The sequence below is a fragment of the Cygnus atratus genome, chromosome 1 (genome assembly GCF_013377495.2).
Source record: "Cygnus atratus isolate AKBS03 ecotype Queensland, Australia chromosome 1, CAtr_DNAZoo_HiC_assembly, whole genome shotgun sequence".
In the NCBI taxonomy this organism is placed as follows: domain Eukaryota; kingdom Metazoa; phylum Chordata; class Aves; order Anseriformes; family Anatidae; genus Cygnus; species Cygnus atratus.
In genome coordinates, this window is record NC_066362.1 from 139,830,416 (window position 1) to 139,843,435 (window position 13,020).

Consider the following 13,020-nt stretch of genomic DNA (forward strand, 5'->3'; position numbering starts at 1 on the left):
ATTAAAATGAATCACCTGAAGACTGGGTTAGGGTTGTTGGAACAGAGTTTGTTTGGTTCCAATGGGAAGCTAATAATTTGTGGTTTACCTTTTAGTTTTTTAAAGTGTAAATAATATTTTCGTTCTAAGCTTAGATTTACTTTGCTGTCCAAAGACTGACACATACCTATAAGAATGTAATGCATGCCATATAACTGTAATGGATAACAAAAGATTATGACCATAATACCTGACATTTCATAGCCTTTCAGTTGATGGGAACAGTAAGCACCTTATTTGCTTCTAACCAAGCCACTAAATTTACAAGGAAAGAGTCATCAGTGAATTAAGAGACCACCATGCAATGCTTATTGAATAATAAAAAAAAAAAAGCACTGGAAATTGGAAAAAAAATATGGATTCTTAACAAACATACATTGTTAGTGTCTCAACGTTTCCCATTGATGTAGAAGCATCTTGGAATTAAAATGTGGTACTGAAATGAAGTCAAATCTGTTTTAGACAACCTGATTCGTATTTTCTTAACTTGTGCAAATTAAAACAAGTTTTTTAAAAACAATATTCTCTGTATAAATTTCTCTTTAAGCCATACCTTAAAAGCAAGTTCTCTAGAACACTAATTTCATAACCGTGATTCATAATTAACACATTACTGATATCTTGTTACACAAGTGTTTATTTAACAAATTAGTCATAATGCTCAAAAGAAAGATCTGGTGAAAGATAAACGCAGAACTTTTACACCACCATTAAGAAAGTATCGATTCTGAGCATTCAGATGGAAAAAAAGTATAAAAAAAATAGAGCTGTCTGACCAACGAAAGCTTGAATTGTCACCAAGCACTATATATATATTAGTACTTTCCCAATAGTGGATTTTTGTTAAAGGTTGTGTTATTCTTTGGCAAAAGAGAGCAAGACCTGTAAACTACCTCAAGTTAGAATGAAAGAACAAAGACAGAATTCCATATATCTGTATCTTTGCTTAAGTGAAAGCAAAATTTTTCTGAGGTTCCTCAACAAGAAAAGAATCAATAACACGAAATTTAACTATAGAATGTGTTATTATCCAAAATGAATAAAATACTACTTAGAACACAATTCAAATATTCTCGTCAGTGTTTTTCACTTCTAGACTTTGTTGTCCAATTAAAAGATCTGTATATTACCCCAACCTCAAGAACCTGACATTTTTACTGATCCTTACATTCAGAGGGCAGGCCTGCCAACCAACTGCTACAGCAGAGATCAGACCACAAAGCATCTGCTTCTCCTACAAGTGTCAAAAAAAAAAATAAGCCACAGAACTCATCTGCTTCTTTGCAAAGAATCTTTTTCATTCTTATTTAAGTATAAAAGAAGGGTTGCAAGTTGGTTGTTCTAAAGCTGACAGTATTTCTAGAAAAACTCAGCCTCCTCTTACTGGACCTGAAGCAAAACTGATAACATTCTCAGCAGAATAGTCAGAACAAACCACGTAGCAATCTCATTTAATACAGAATGTGTGTTTCAGGATGATTTGATCTTTGAAGGACAGTCTAGTATTTTTTCCAAGAGATCAGATGTTTATAAAGGAAAAAAACCTTCTTCTAGAAAGCATTACTGAATAAGTTTATTTGCTTTACTGAAAGACAGAAATCAAAACATTTCGCTTGCAGTAAACAGTCCTGACCAGCAGAAAAACTCAATTTTCCAGAGTTCACATGAAATGCAATAAAATCAACACACATTTAAAAAGGTAAAGATCTATTACAGACAATAGTTACTCATAATAATATGTGCAATCTCATGAAATAGATACACTTCCCATTACGCAGTCAATTTGTTCATATTACTTTATTTCTCATACCATACTCAGACAAGAAATATTTTACATTTCCTCCAAAGACAGCAAGAAAAAAAAAATCTCTGGACAATGCTGCTTGGCAGTTTGCCACTGCCATCACCGAATCATCAGGGAAGACAGAAAGCCGCACCAAAAATAACATTGTCCAGCCTGGTCCACTGGCCATATGTTACTTGGAAAAAAAGAAAAAAAGAACATCTGTTTTTCCAACAACCATAAACCAAGAAAAACAAAACAAACTATTCAGCCTTCCTCTAACAGCAGGATTTGTTTCTCCTCTTTAAAAAAAAAGAAAAAACAAGAAAACAAGTCAGGATCCCTCCAAGTTGATTTTCCTGAATCTACTAGCAGGTGTTAATCCCTCACCAAGGCAATACCTTCTGGAGCAGAGCTAGTCAACAAGCAGTTTACACATTGCTAACATAGAGCAGCAAAGCACACGCTTGTACTATTCATTCCTCAGCCATACAGCCACGTAGAGGTCAATTTGTTTTCGGAGCCCTTTACTTACCTTTCCCATTTTGCCATGCAGTATACCAGGACAAACTGAGGAAAGTAGTGATGAAAACTAACACGGTGGCCACAGTTCCATTTCGGAGCCTCATCTCATTTCACCATCACACTTGTTTATGTTCTGCTAGCGATTAGGGCCTATCTGTTGGGCTTGCTGCAACAAAGTCAGCTGAAGTCCAGCAGCAGCAGCACAAAACGTAGCTCTCACATATCAAAGGAATCACGAATCAATCCATCCCGAACTGCTGTAAGCTTTCTTGTAGTTCTCAAGAATTTTCTTTTTTTCCTTCTATTCCTGTTTAGAGAAAACAAAATTTTAATAATTAGACCAAAAATATTTACAAGTCTCCCCCATGCACCAAAATACAGTAAAGAAACACTTCTGTGTGCCCGTTACTGTGGCTTACATGCACCCCCCTTGCACTGCTCCGGTCTCAGCGCAGGGAACAGCACTTGTTACATTAGTTCATCCTTTTTTATTAGAAAGGCTTGTACCTGGAGGAGCTGCATGTCACTCGAATTTGGTTGTTAAAGGACAAACACACCTATCACCTACACTATGATGTTACCACCAACCCAAGGCGGGATCACACCTCACTCTGGTGGCACAGAAGGGATACAGGAGGCTTTTCGGGAAGCCGGCAGCTCAGAGCCCCACTGCTAAGCACTCCCCTCAGCAAAGCCTCTCCGAGGTCAGCGAGCAGAGCCCTGATGCAATTGCAGCAGTGGAACCGCCCCCAGTGAACCGAGAAACCACAGCTTTAAATTGCATTTACAAACCTATATCATTCATCTCTCCCTGCGCAGTGCAAAAGCATCTGATCCATCCACAACCATTTTTCCCCCCCTTGCTTAGCTGCGGGGAAAGCGCAGACGACGGTCACGCAAGCAGAGACTGTTCAATCTGTAAGAGCTCACAACAACCCCACAAAAACAGTGCGATGTGACCGCACCGCTCCTCTCCCCACCGTGCAGGGGCAAGGACAGCAGGCAGAAGTCAGCCACAGCTCAGTTTCGCCCCAGGTGGAGGTTCCAGACCGTGGGACTAGGAAATCCCCAACTGGCCAAAGCCCGCCAGCATCTAAACATGCTGTCCTAACCAAGCAAGGCAAAGAGAAGATGGAAATAAATTAACTGATGGCCTGCTTCGAAGCTGGGGGGTGGGGATTTGATTTACAGAGAGCTAAAGTATCATTTACAGTAGCTCAAACATTTGATGTTCTTTTAAGAAAGAAAAGAAAGGGAGGTAGTTTTTCCCCATCGCAAGTTACATCTGATACAAGCATGCTATCCAGCAGTAAATAAAGACTTACTTTGGACTTTCCTTACAAGCAATCTCTGCCGCTCTCTTGCCTGGGTACATTTAGAACAGGGGAAAGTACTTCTCATCATGCTTGTACTGGAGATTCCAGTCAAGTCTGAACTGCTCTCACCAGGCTTGTACCACAGCACGCACTACTTTCACCCAAGAGCTTGTAAAACAAGATACAACAAATGGGCCTGGTCAACAAATGAAAGGAAGAGAACCACAAAGTTACGGAACTACACGCTCTTGCATTTGAGCCTTGGTCATAAGATGCAGGTTGCACAAAGTGTTTACCTTCTGACTACGATTACCTCACATACAATGCCAGTAGCACGCTTTGTTTCAAGGAAATTTATGCACAGATAGGTCGGTGGCTTTAAACTTTCCCTTAGAGGTACTGTGTGATTTCAAAGTTGGAGAACAAATGCAAGCACACAGAAAGAGGACAAAGCAGACGATAAGATTAGGTAAGAAACCAAGTAATGAGAAGGAATAGAAACTGTGAAAGGCTTTACGGTATGAGAAACCTGAATTTAACACAATAAAAGATAAAGACAGTTGAGAGACCTAAAGAAAGCTAAGGTGGAGAGCACGGCATGCCAGGAAGCATCATCATCACCAGTACTTTGAGCAGGAGATGGACATAATAAAAACCAGAGGGGTAGGCAACAGTAATTAGGTCAAAGATAAAAGCCTGTACGAACTTTCATAGCAAGGGCAGAAAAAGATGTCAAAACCCCCAAGTTTCACAAGGCCTGTCTGCAGGGCAGGAAGTGCAAAGAGTTCAGGTGATTCCCAAACTACCAGAATAAGCGACTGGGCTTCTGACAGCGACACTGACAGCCTATGCTACTGAAGTAGCTCTGAAGTAAGGATGCCTAAACTGTAATCTACCTTCACCGTGACTCTAGCAGCAGCCAGATCTCTCTGAAGCTGAAGCAACTCAGGTGTGCACAAAAGACCAGGCTGCAAGCTAGACTGGATTATCCCAGAGGGGGCAAGAGACAGCTGGTCCAATGTGCACACAGAAAGGGCAGCCAGGAACATAAAAATACCAACTGATAATGGTAGGAAAGAGAACTGCCTGCCTTGCCGGAAAACCCGGACATCACTTGTACATTTGCAGCAACAAAAATCAAGAGGTTGTGATCGGGGCTCCTCACTGTGCTCAGGAAAACGCAGCCTAAAGCAATTTAGAAAAATAATTACTGAACTGTAACATAACTCGGTTAGCTATGAGTTTGCCCAAAACTGTGCCGATTTGCTAACTGCCATCGTTTTGTTAGCTGGTTCTGAGGGTTTTTTCCCCTTCCTCTCCCAGCGCTGTGCCCCTTCTCCCTCCCCTGCCAGCGCCGCAGCTCGGCAGCACTCAGGCGGCCGCCCGAGCCTTTCGCGAACCAAACCGCTGCACACAGCCAGGCCATGCACGCACCAGAAGCGCCCCAGCTTTTAAAAACCGGAGCCAGTTAAGGCAGCAAAAGCCCACGCGGACGTACGTTACCTAACCCCCGGGTGGGCACTTCGGGTGCGCTCGGTAATTCCCAGCCGAACTAAGGGAATTGAGCTGAGGGGCGGTCCGGTTGGAGGACACGCGACCCCGAGAGGTGGCAACTCGCCCCGTGAGGAGGACGAGGGGACGAGGACGGACACCGGCTCCGCAGGTAAGCGGCGGGGACCGCCCCGGCCGCCAGCCGTTAACCGGCGGCCGCTAAGAGACCGTTAACCCCGTTCCCCCCGCAGCAGCAGCCCTCGGAGGGTCTGGGCAGGGCGATATCTGCTGAGCTATCGGCTCCGCACTCATTGTAAAGCCAGGAAAGGAAGAGGAAAGAAAAAAAAAAGCCGTGGAAGGGGGCAGTGGTGCCCGGCGCTCACTCACCTGCGCACAGCGACCCGCCACCGTCGGGCGGCAGCCCCCAAATGAGCCCAACGCGCCCGGCGCCCGCCTCTCGCCAGCGACACACCGCCCCCCCCGGCGTGTAAGCCCCGCCCCCGGTCGCCAATGGGCGGTGGAGGCCGCGAGCGCCGCCCATTGGTCGAGCCGCCTGTCGCTCCGCTGGGGTGCGGATATAAATAGGGCGGTCTCGCGAGGATTGCCTCAGTTGCGGTGGGGGTCGGGGCTGTGGGGTGGTTTCGTGGGGTTGGGCTGCGAGGTGAGCTCTTCTCTGAGGTGTGGGGCACTGTGGTGGAGGAGGTACGAGGAGGGCTCGGCAGCCACAGCCCTTCGTTGTTTACTGCACTGGAGGATGTTCAGCCCCAAACTTGTAGTGGTAAACAAGCACCCTGTCCTTTCAGGGTGAAGTTCTTGCCCAAGGGTGTGTTTATGGTCCTGCTGCCTCACATGTTTTTGGGTCTGCAGGGTCTCCTTAAGACCAGTGCCCTCAGACTACAGTAGGATGCTGCGTACCTTGCAAGGACAATGCTGTACACTGCTAACTGCTTAAGTGTCTAGCCCTTTTCTGCCTATCCCACCTTTTTTTTTTTTGTTTTCCACCTAATTTAGATGAAGCCCTTGCTTTCAGTTAAAGCTACTTCCCTGGGTGTTGTGGGATAGTTGTCTACCAGAACTTTATCACAGAATCGTCTAGGTTGGAAGAGACCTCCAAGATCAACGAGTCCAACCTCTGACCTAACACTAACAAGTCTTCCACTAAACCATATCACTGAGCTCTAAATCTAAACACCTTTTAAAGACCTCCAGAGATGGTGACTGAACCAATTCCCTGGGCAGCCCATTCCTATGCCTAACAAGGCATAAATAAACCTTGTGTTATAAACCACACAAAGATCTTACTAGTTATTCTGTCCTAAGAGTGACTTTTAACATGTCTCCGTGGATTCTTTTAACCGAAGTTTAAACATATTACAGTATTCTTGTCCATCCACTCACCTCCACAGTGGCTCTCAGTGTTTTTGTTTTCTTAACTCTTGCAAAGAGGGGCTTGTAGCAGCTAAGGGGGAGGGCAAAAAGGAGCACAGGAGAAGTTTGCAATGTCTTTACACCTGGGCTGTTCTGTGAGGTTCTTCACTGGGTGGTGAGAATTTATTGTGCAGTTATGTGCTTCAGTCCTCCTTCTTATAATCAAGTGATATTTTCGTATAAAAAATAAAAATCAGTACAATACCTTTCAAACAAAGACTGGTACATGCATGTACACAAGCACACACACATCTACTACAGCATTTTCAGTGGAGATCCCAGCAAGCCAAAAACATTAGAGCCACCATTGTTTGGCTTTAATAGATTAGTATTGCTTAGGGATATGAATTTTTGCATTTCTGTGCTGGAAAAAAAACAACTGGTGGAGATATTTTCACATGAAAGTCCTTTTGTCAGGAGAGATCAGTCTGCTGAAGAAAATAATGTGTTACAAGATGAGTTTGATGACATTTATTTGAGTAGGACTATCTCATACTTTCTACTTTTTGTTCGTTCACTGATTGAACGTTTGCATTAGAAAGGTTTACCAACTAGACCTTGACAGGATCCAATTAACTATTAACTTCCACGAACAATAGCGTAAGTGATAATGTGCTTGTTTCTCAGTTCATCTGACATCTGTCCCTGGAGTTAGTTTCATGAGAAGGAAGGCAAAGTGCAGGAGAAAAAAAAACTAATTCAACATTGCCCTCATCTGACCTGCTACAGCAATAAACAAATGCCTCCTGGCATATTCCATGGCTTGATGCATAGAAAAACTACGTGGTGAAGGAGAATACTGCAGCTGCCAGGGAAAAGGATTTGGGGCTGTTTGGCTGACACACTTAAATGCTGCTAGGTTCAGGTTCACCTTTTGGCCTGAACATTTTTTAATGCCTGCAGATCTCCAAATTCGGTCTTCCTGCCCAGTTATTCTTTCACCCTGCACTGTTAAACTGGAGAATCGGTTTGAATCTGGAGCAGATGAAGTGCTTCCAAACACTTTGTGTTGACATGCAAGTGTTAAGGGTGCAAATGCTAGAGCAGCCATAGTGGGGCAGAAATTGTTTCTAAAATATAGGAAGTGTAAATCTTTAGTGGGGCACTAAACACTGGGACAGATTTCCTAGAGAGGTTGTTGATGCCCCATGCCCATCAGTGTTCAAGAGGCATTTGGACAATGCTCTCTCAAATTTAACTTTTGGTTAGCCTTGAAGAGCTCAGGCAGTTGGGATTCAGTGGTCTTTGAAGGTCCCTTCCAGCTAAACTGTTCTCTTCTACATTTTGTCACTGGAAAGATTTCATGCTGTGATATTTTTGCTAAGGTATTACCTAAGTGTCAGAGTAAAGACAAAAACCGTGGAAGATGCTCTAGGCCTGCCATAATTTCATGTATACTGCAGTAACTGTGGCACACCTGATCAGTCTGCTTTTGTAGGGCTGCACAATTGTTGGCATTCATAAAATCGGAGCTCTTTTTATCCAGGCACATTTCCTGACTCATTCAGAAGCATGAAGGCATTGTTGTTCCTGCATTTCACACCACTAGTGCTCTGGCTTTCCTTGGCAGAAAGGAGGAAAGATGCAAAAAAGGCAAAGGTGTTTGACAGTGGGCAGCAGAAGTCTTAACAGTGGCTGGGCTGAGAAATGGCAGCCCAAAAATTGTCTGTGTCTACCACCTGATAATTGAATCCTGTCTCAGAGACAGGATTTATTCCGCGTTTGGCAGTAACCTTGTTGTTTAACAGAGCAAACACCTTGTGACTCTCAGCGCTTCTCCCTCCATCTCACCCCGGTTTTCCCTTTTTCACCTGTAAGCCTTTCACAACCAAATTTTTTTTGCTATCTGCCAGAGGAGCACCTACCCCAATGAAACTATTTCTGCTGGGCCTTTCCTGCACTCCCATACCAACAATAAAAATAAAGAGGGGCACAGATACACCCGGTGTGTACTGGGGAAGGATTGGCAATGATTGCCCATGAGCTGCTCCTCTGTATGACCAGGTAACAGTGCGTATGTGACAATACAGAAGGTTTCCCCATCTCACAGGCAGTTTTGATGCTCATAGAAATTCAGATCTCATTACATTTTTATAGACATAAGCCAAAACTAATGAATGCTTCAATGGCTGAGCTAGTTTGCAAAAAGAAAAAAACATTTTTTTGTTTTGTGATGTTGTAAACTTGTTTTGTACACAAAGCTGCTAGATGTACAGTTCATGTATTAATGTGTGGCTTGTGCAGCATCTATTGAAGTGTTAATGCTCAATAAATAAAGGGATGTAGAAAAATACATTAAAATATGATTGCAGATGCAAATGCTCAGTTACCAAAAAAAAAAAAGAGCCCCATTTAGAACATCTATTCTGCCTTTTCTATGACTGCCTTCTGAAATATCTTACATGTTGTGATGCTGCTTCTCAGCACAGACCTGTGCCTCACCCAGAAGTCAGGCGTGACAGTACCCTGTGGAAACCTCAGGACTCCTTTTCTGTAGGTAAATTAGCAATTCACTTTCACATCAAAATAGCTGAGGTGGGGGAGAGCAAATAATTTGTCCAAGTCTCTGGGGCACGTAGGAACAGGGCTGAATCTCCAAACTCATTTTTCTGTTCCCTCACACCCATCAGCATTTCGCTCATTGAAGTGGTAACATTCTTTGAGCCAGAAATGCCTCTGCCATATCACAGACTCACAGAATGGCCGAGGTGGGAAGGGACCTCTGGAGATCATCTGGTCCAGCCCCCCTGCCAAGCAGGGTCACCATGAGCACATTGCGCAGGATGGCATCCAGGCAGGGTTTGAATATCTCCAGAGAAGGAGCCTCCACAGCCTCTGTGGGCAACCTGTCCCAGTGCTCTGTCACCCTCACAGTAAAGAAGTGCCCCCTCATATTCAGCTGGAACTTCCTGTGCTTCAGTTTGTGCCCGTTGCTTCTCATCCTTTTTCTGTGCACCACTGAAAAGAGTCTGGACCCATCATCTCGACACCCTCCCTTAAGATATTTTGATACATTGATAGGATCCCCTCTCAGCCTTCTCTTCTCAAGGCTGACCGGTCCCAGCTCTCTTGGTCTTCCCTCATAAGAGAGGCGCTCCAGTTCCCCAGTCACCTTCACAGCCCTCCTCTGGACTCGCTCCAGTAGCTCCATGTCTCTTGTACTGGGGAGCCCAGAACTGGACACAGCACTACATGGCCCATCTCTTTCTGAAGACAGAAGCTTTCAATTGAGTTCCTGCTATGACATAAACATAAACTTGGAAACTGTGAAGTTCATGTTGTGCCCATAGTGCTGACAGTAGCTGAGGTCCAACACACGGGTTAGGAACAGTCAGATACAGTTACTCTTGGGGAGAGTTCAAGTGAGAGGAAATCATGCTAAGAGTTAAGCATTTTGATTGCCAGCTCATTTCCATGTGCCTGCTTCATGGCATTCTCTATTGGTATTCCATGAGAGTCTTTTAAAAGACAGAAAAGAAACATTTTCTGGATTTTTTTTGAGATCTTTGTGCATTGGACATCATCATAAGCAAAACACACCAAAAAGATGTCTCCTTTCACCTGCTTTGGGGTGACTTGGTGGTTAGTCCACTGTTGGTGAGGAAAATGCAGCTAAAGGGGCGTCTGAATCAGGCCCTCGGTGTGTATAGGTTTCTGAAGTTACTCTTTCTTGTGAAGTCTGAGCTAAAATCTGGGAAAACAAACAAACAAACAAACAAACAAAAAACTGACTGCCAAGAAGCAAAGGCCAAAGCTACGTACTCCAAGGTGCTGGCACAGGCTCCCCTGCCAAAGAGTGGGCTGGCTGCACATTAGTCTTTGCATCATTGTCTTTGACTCATCTCTCTTGTGGTCTGGTCCAACCCAGCTCTTCACCATCAGTCCTCATTCCCATGGGAAGCTGGGGGTCGGCCTCTTCTCGCAGATAACTGGTGATAGGACTAGAGGGAATGACCTCAAGCTGGAAATGAGGAGACATTTCTTCTCAGAAAGAGCAGTCAGGCATTGGGGCGGGTTGCCCAGGGAGGTGGTGGAGTCACCGTCCCTGGGGGTGTTCGAGGAAAGGTTGGACGTGGTGCTTAGGGACATAGTGTAGTGGGTGACATTGGTGGTAGGGGGATGGTTGGACCAGATGATCTTGGAGGACTTTTCCAGCCCTTATGATTCTGTGATCCTGTGCCACTCTCCTTTCTTCCCTGACTGCTTTGCTTCAAAATCCTTTACCAGAAGTGTGAAGAACAACCAGAAAATCTTAAACAAGCTCACACTGGCATGAGGGGAAGAAGAGAGAGATTCATGAGTGCCTTGGCAAAGTATTACCCTGCAACTCGCATCCTTTTAATCATGCCCAGCCTTATCGCATCAGATACGGGTAAAAAGCTCAAACTCTAGATGCATCCCTTATCATTGGTAACATTTTTTTTTTTGGTCTTCTGCCTGTCTAACACAAATTTCCTTGTCAACATTTCTAAAGCAAAGTCCATAGTGGATTTTGGAGCAGTTTGAAATGCTAGATTTCACTTCAGGACAACCCCCAGGAGCGTGGAATACTGTCTTTGGAAGCTGCCAAATGGCACAGGCTCACAAGCACCTGCAACAGCCTTGGTTCAAGAGTTGCAGCTGACCCGAGCTGCCCGGCCTCTGCCCACCAGCTCCCCAAAGCCCTGCAGCTCTCCCCATGGCCCTGTCTGCTCTGAGCCTTGCCCCGAATGCCTTATCCACTGCGTGTCCTTCAACGCCGCAGCAGGGCCACGGACAAGTGGCCATAAATGCTGAGCAGCTGAGACCAGCGCGGGGAGGATGAGAGCTGTCACTTGAACCCAAGGTGCATGCGTGCCAAAGTGATTTTGCCAGCAGTTGATCTGGAGTGGAGGGGACAGGGAGAAGGAATAAGGGAATGACATCTTTAGACCCCCTCTGCTCAAATTACCTGCAGTCGGTTTCGCTAACCTTAACTTGTATCCCCCTGAGACACAGCAAGCGTCAAGACAATCCCTGCGAGCGCGTGAACTTGGGAGCACTGAAAATAATTATCAAAGCCACTCTCCATTTAAACCAGCAGAGCTGGTGCTCTGCTGTAATGAAAAGATCTCATTCTTTGCCCTGTCGCAGCAGGAATCCAGGCTATATTAAGTCATCCTGACTGGCCTTAAAGGTTTTAGTGATGTTTCTTTCATTTGAGAGTTATCTTTCTGCCAATTTAGAATCCCATCTCTTCCCCGCAGAGTGAACCTACGGTTATCCCAGCAGCAGTGGGAGGATGGTAGATGGCCAGGAAAATAGAGGTAGGACAGGAGCATGGCATTTAGAAATGAGTTCCTTTTCCTGCATTTTAGGGCCTTTTAGACCAAGGTTTTAGGAAAAAGACAAATGAGCCTCAATCAAACAGGAGCTCTAACCGAATATCTGGAATAAAGCGTTAAGTAGCAACAAGGTAGGCACTGCTGCAGCACCAACCAGCAACAAGAAATGACAGTAATAGCATGAGAGCTTTGGGACTATTAGGCAGCTCCATTCCCTAGGAAGGATGCCGAGAACGCACATTTTAAAATAAAGTGGTGTATCCCTTTCTTTGCAGATTCAAAGGAAGCTTTAGCTTCCCGTCTCCACATGCAAACGAGGCGCTCAGCTTTCTCTCAATCGCATGCAAATTGCTCTCCTCGCGCACAAAAGAAAAACAGCAGTTTAAGAGCAATATGTTGATATCACATTTTATACCAAAAAAAGTACTTTTCAGAATGACAGCTCCCGGTGTGATACCACATGCTGTACAACCGCGTGGGCAAATGCTAATTCCACCCACCAAACACGCAGGTAATGAGAGCAAATGGGACGGGGTCAGGAACAGGCACCATCAAAGGCAGGCATACTACTGGCAGCCAGAGCACACCAAGCAATTACTAAACTCTCTCTGAAGTTTGTAGCATGCCAGAGATGACACGTTTGATATCTGCAATAGCTGTGCTACCTGCATATTTCATGCCATGCTTACTGCTGCTGTTATTCCTGGAAAAAAAAAAAAAAAAAAAACAAAACAAAAAAGCCGTAACATATTGCAGTGCTGACACACAGAGCCCATTGTGTTTTCAGGTGATTACAACTTAACCCCAGGTTACAGAATTATGGCAGATGTGTACCAGCGTGTTCAAAAGTCAGCCCTCCGGATGACTCATCTCGCAATGAACCTCTTTATGGGTAAGGAAAACTTTAAACTGTCAAAGGCCACGTTTTGTCCCTGACTGCCAGAGCTGAAGGGAGGAAGTGCAAGGCCAAGGTGGAGAGCATCACGCTGGGCACAGGTGAGGGGCTTGGTGGCAAGCAGTGGCTTTCTTCCTTTGCTCTCCCACGGCACGGGCTGTATCACAGGCCTTGGCCCTGCCCCTTCCCTGTGCATTTAGGAGAGGCTGCCAGCTGCGGGATCAGCCCAGGGCTGGCCTT

General features: G+C 45.0%; 1 protein-coding gene across 1 annotated transcript in view; it reads right to left on the minus strand.

Annotated features, from left to right (window-relative positions):
• Positions 1 to 5,647, minus strand: part of MGAT4A (alpha-1,3-mannosyl-glycoprotein 4-beta-N-acetylglucosaminyltransferase A) — a 71,832-nt gene extending 66,185 nt beyond the window's left edge. The window contains exons 1-2 of the mRNA XM_035558056.2: positions 5,542 to 5,647; positions 2,358 to 2,654 (exon numbers count right to left, since the gene is read on the minus strand). Of these exons, the coding sequence (XP_035413949.1) occupies positions 2,358 to 2,451 (94 nt within the window). The 5' untranslated portion in view covers positions 2,452 to 2,654; positions 5,542 to 5,647. The remainder of the gene's footprint in view (positions 1 to 2,357; positions 2,655 to 5,541) is intronic.
• Positions 5,648 to 13,020: the final 7,373 nt, after the last annotated feature.